Source organism: Trichoplusia ni, chromosome 1 (genome assembly GCF_003590095.1).
Source record: "Trichoplusia ni isolate ovarian cell line Hi5 chromosome 1, tn1, whole genome shotgun sequence".
In the NCBI taxonomy this organism is placed as follows: Eukaryota; Metazoa; Arthropoda; class Insecta; order Lepidoptera; family Noctuidae; genus Trichoplusia; species Trichoplusia ni.
The window spans coordinates 23204654-23210155 of NC_039478.1; the positions used below are offsets into that span (position 1 = coordinate 23204654).

The following is a 5502-nucleotide window of genomic DNA, read 5'->3' on the forward strand; positions in this document are numbered from 1 at the left end:
ACAAGTCACATTTTGTAATTATTATCAGGTCTACATATACAGAAAAAAGTTAGTGCCATGAATTTTTATTCGTATCGATTGATGATTCGTCCACAAGAACAAAATTATATCTTAAAATGTGGTAAACTATATCATCAGTACATCGTTGATATGTATGCCAAAATAGAGACTGAACGTCTTAATTTTATTCGTTTCAACCAAGCAAAATTAAGATCCGAAGAATATATTCATTTGCAAGATGCGATAGCGAATGATGCTAATGTTAATGACATCGGACGTTTAACTATATTGCCATCTTCGTATATAGCAGCCCACGGTACAGCCCACGGCATATGAACGAATATGCACAAGACGCAATGTCTTATGTACGAAAATACGGTCGACCGGATCTGTTCATTACATTTACATGTAATCCGCAGTGGGATGACATCAAGAACAATTTATTTGAAGGCCAGTCGACAACTGATCGTCATGACATTTCAAACACTTCACGTTTGTGGTGTGAATTTGGAGGAACATTGTTTTTCACATGGCCAGTTATATGTTGCCTGTTCCAGAGTCGGTACCCCCAGCCGTTTGTTTATTTATGCTCAAAATGGAAAAACAAAAAATATTGTTTATCCAAATGTTTTGGATTAAGTGTGTTGTAAATAGCTAGCAATTGATTTCGATTTTAAATAAAATATTTTTTTGATTAAATAAATGAATTTGATGTTCCGATTTGTTTATTTTATTTCACTTTATACGTAGCGAAGCACGTACCGGGCCGCTAGTATACTAATATTATAAAGAGGAAAGATTTGTTTGCTTACTTTGTTTCGAAAAATTGATGATCGATTAGAAAAATTCTTTCACTGCTAAGAAGCTACATTATCCCCGCTGAACATAGGCTAGGCTATAATATTTTTTTTTAATATTAGGGTTCCGCAAGAAAAATGCGATGTTTTAACCAAAGGTGCAAAATGGGAAACCTATTTCTGCGTACGCTGCTAAAACTATTGACGCAAGAACAACATTTAAATTTAAAAGCCCCCGCCCCTAATTAGAAACATGAAGAGAACTAGTCAAGATAAATTCAATGAGCCCAAACTCTGAGCCAAAACAAAATAATAATCAAGAAGTGGAACATCTAGAACACATACACATTAAGATCGAGGTTAAGCAATATTGTCACGGTCATAAATTTGATAGTGGGTGAGAAATTAATTTGAGGATGGGTCCCGAACATATTTATCCGTCATAACTTCCACCGAAAATAGGTGTGAACGAGCTCTAGCAAGTAGATCTTTACTAATCTATACATATAATAAAATTGTAGAAAAGTGAAAACTGTACATTGAAGATTTTAAAAAAAGAATAATTGCAGGGTGGTCTACGAACGATTCCGATACCGAAAATATGATTTTTAGAATTTTTGTCTGTTTGTCTGTTTGTCTGTATATATGTCCGGAAAGATCTCGGAAAGTACTGGATAGATTTGATTCAAGTTTTCAGAGAATACCAACAAGAGGTCCGGTCAACATACTTTTTACTTATTATCCCGCTTTTCGTTACAGGGGGTGAGCAGGAGCCTTTTATATCTATAAACAAATGTCAAATTATCTCATAAACTACTGAATATATGTTATTCAAATTTTGCATGAACCTGAGCGTACACATGATACAACAAATATACAAAAACCATAACGCTACTCTGCAGGGGGCATGAGCAGTAAAGTTTTAAATTTTTGGATTCACCCGTAACATCGTGAAATACAATTATGAGGTGTATTTTCACCCCATTGAGTAGTAGGCAGCACGGTCATCAATTTACACAAAAAAAACATCACGCTATTTATCTTAAGACTTTTGGCAGAGCAATAATAGGATTTTTCGAAAATAAATCATTTTTACAAAATTAGTCATTTTATTCTCTTTCAAGTCTGATATAGGCCTATCGCGACTATTTCATAACTAAAATAAAAGAAACATAAACTAATACGTTTTTTCTATGCAATTGTTACCGTAATCGGTACATTCTTGAAAGATTGGGGAATATGCATGATTTTTTTTTTATTTTTTATGTTTCTACTAGTTATTACATTACCAAACATACAAATATCACGTCCAAAATATAAACTACTAGCGGCCCGGTACGTGCTTCGCTACGTATAAAGTGAAATAAAATAAACAAATCGGAACATCAAATTCATTTATTTAATCAAAAAAATATTTTATTTAAAATCGAAATCAATTGCTAGCTATTTACAACACACTTAATCCAAAACATTTGGATAAACAATATTTTTTGTTTTTCCATTTTGAGCATAAATAAACAAACGGCTGGGGGTACCGACTCTGGAACAGGCAACATATAACTGGCCATGTGAAAAACAATGTTCCTCCAAATTCACACCACAAACGTGAAGTGTTTGACCTTGGGCCTTGTTGATGGACATCGCAAATGATAAACGCACAGGATATTGTAAACGTTTGAACTCAAAAGGCATATCAGTTGGAATCATAGGTATACGCGGTATCAAAACAACTTCTCCTTTTGATTTACCAGTTAAGATCGTAGCTTCAATCAACATTAGCATTAGCATCATTCGCTATCGCATCTTGCAAATGAATATATTCTTCGGATCTTAATTTTGCTTGGTTGAAACGAATAAAATTAAGACGTTCAGTCTCTATTTTGGCATACATATCAACGATGTACTGATGATATAGTTTACCACATTTTAAGATATAATTTTGTTCTTGTGGACGAATCATCAATCGATACGAATAAAAATTCATGGCACTAACTTTTTTCTGTATATGTAGACCTGATAATAATTACAAAATGTGACTTGTGAAAGTTGTAGAAATGAAATGTCAACACACTAAAAATAGGTCATTTATTTACCTGTTCGTGGATCAATCATTGGTATATTGATATGGTAACCATCGTCACCTTTCCAATGCAATATTGGGTACTGTAATGCATCGTAACTACGATGAAGTTCCGAAACACGTTGCAATTGCTCATTTCTACGATGAAGTACAATATCACGGGATTGAAACTGATCACCAAGAATTAGAATTGCAACCTCATCAATTGTTGGTGCATTAAATCGCCTTGCATGCTCTCCAAAAGGTGTTCTATCAGCTCTTATTACGATTTTGTGATTATCAGTTGGCATACGATCGAGAGCAATTTTAAACAATTGAACTAATGCGTTATGCTGATGGAAAAACCTTTGTAGCTCACGAATAATTTCTCGTCTTGTATTCGAAACAATTGCACAACGTTGATCCAATTCACGATTTTCATCACCAATAAAATAAATTTGCAAAAATTGATGATCAGCGTCGGGGTATGGCAATAACGAACCAGCTTGATGATAAATCTGGCCCTGAATCTGTAACATGTATACAATTTTAGGTAAATCTTATATCAGTTTTTTTTTTAAATATACTTTATGCTTCAGATTGATACAAACATGGAATAATCCTGTTGAAGTATTTACCTTAAACGTCGGCATAAAATTATCTCTAATAATTTTAGTTGCACCAAAAGAAGTCATTTGAAATGCCGAATTGTATTGTTGAATATGACTCAGAAAGTGCTTCGACGCTTGCGATGTCCCAAAAATAAATGAATACAATGGTTCGGGTGGAGTTTCTAATGCTGGCAATCTCACTTTGCCATTAGCACAACACATGCCGGGTGTTTCACCTCGAAAGTTAGCCGCATCACAATGTGGACATATTGCGTCCATCATTCCAATGTATCCATACATACTATAATCAATCTGACTGTTGTAATTAAAAGCAGCACGCATCATTTCAGCCAAAACAGCACGACGTATTCGTGATGGCCGTGCAAGATTCAGTACAGGTACTGGGTTAACAAATCTATTGCGTGCATTACGTTCACGCTGCGATGCATTAGCTTGTGCGCGTTCATCTGCAGTCTGTGATCGTCTTAGTAATGCCACATCATTTGCATTACGCGTTCGCCGACCTATATTTGCTCGTCTGGCTGGTGGCATTTTTCCCGTATGCACATATGTTTTCGCTTAAAAATCGAAAAAAAAAATTAGAACAAAAAAAAAAACAAATTCCCAAGAAGCTGTCGCATATGATGCCATGTGAAATCATATACGGCAACTTAGAAAAGTATACATAAATTCAGGACTCACCGTTTGTATGAATGCACTGCAAATGCAATTATGTGAAAAGAAATTTATCGCTGATAATATGATTTAATCAAACCACGTCCAAAATGAATTGACGGCATGAATGACATAACAACGTGCTTGTCCTGTCAACAAAACTTCAAAAAAGTTTCTGTGAAAAAAGTTTCTATTGAATTCATTTATTACAAAAAATGTGACAAATGAGGAACCGCTCGACCGATTTTGTGCAAACTTCACATAAACCATCTACTAAATATGCCGACCAAATCCTAAGCATTTGGTTTGGATAGGTGAGCCCGTTCTTGAGTTATGGAATTACAACGAAAAGTGGCATTGATTTTTATATATATAGATTATGCAAAAAATTAAATATTAAAATCGCGATCAATTTAAACGCGGCCATTTTGGCGCGCTTGCTCGTGACGTCACCATTACACGAGTTCGATGTCAACAGCAAAGTGATTGGTTTACAAAATTACCAAAAAATAAATAAAGTGAGTGAATATCGACTTAATTACCATGGAAAAGCACAAAAAACCATATTATAAATATTGTGTCGTTCCTATGTGTCCAAATAACATCAACACTGCACCTGACAAAGTGTATTTCCTTATGCCGAAAGGTGAAAATCTAAGGAAAAAGTGGTGCAAGGCGATGAGAAGAGACAATGTATCGTGTTTGAGCTGTTTATACTGTTGTGAAGATCATTTCAATGTAAGTAAGGATATCAAAAAAGTAAAATACATATAAAATCATTCTTACTTTTACCTACCTACTTGTTTTGTTTACAAACCTCTACAAAACATAACCTAGTTTACAAAAAGTTGTAAAGATATTATTAAAAATTCTTATTCGATACTAGCTTGTGCCCGCGACTTCGTCCGCGTGGAATAGTGACTTCCGGCAGAAAAGTATAGATAGCTGTGTCCGCGACTCCGTCAGCGTGTAACTCCTTGTGTATTAAGTTAATGTATTGGTAATATTTATTATTATTATTTATATTGGTAATATTGTTTAGATCACGTTCACATAAGGCTTAACCCTTTATAAGACACAGAACTTAAAAATATTTATAGCTTTTAAACTTTATAATAATGTGTTAAGGTTCAAATTTTGGTGGCAATATAAGTACCACTGCCTTATAAAGGTAAGGTAAAGGTACCTATAAAACGAAAATACTTTAGTGCAAAGCTTCCGGGTAAACTATATTGAAAGTTGACCCGTCCGGCACGTGAACATAAAGACTTTTAGAACTGCTAACACGGGAAAGAGCAACATACAACTGACCATGTGAGAAACAACTGACACTGAGATCTACTCCAGCAACACGAAAAGT

General features: G+C 34.6%; 1 protein-coding gene across 1 annotated transcript; it reads right to left on the reverse strand.

The window, feature by feature from the left end:
- Positions 1 to 2245: 2245 nt before the first annotated feature.
- On the reverse strand, positions 2246 to 4274 carry LOC113499913. The gene is made up of 4 exons (XM_026880520.1): positions 4170 to 4274; positions 3495 to 4045; positions 2891 to 3386; positions 2246 to 2810 (listed from the first exon to the last, which is right to left on the reverse strand). Exons 2-4 carry the CDS (start codon positions 4017 to 4019, stop codon positions 2563 to 2565), a joined length of 1269 nt encoding a protein of 422 aa, XP_026736321.1. The 5' UTR covers positions 4020 to 4045; positions 4170 to 4274; the 3' UTR covers positions 2246 to 2562.
- Between the last annotated feature and the right edge of the window lie 1228 nt (positions 4275 to 5502).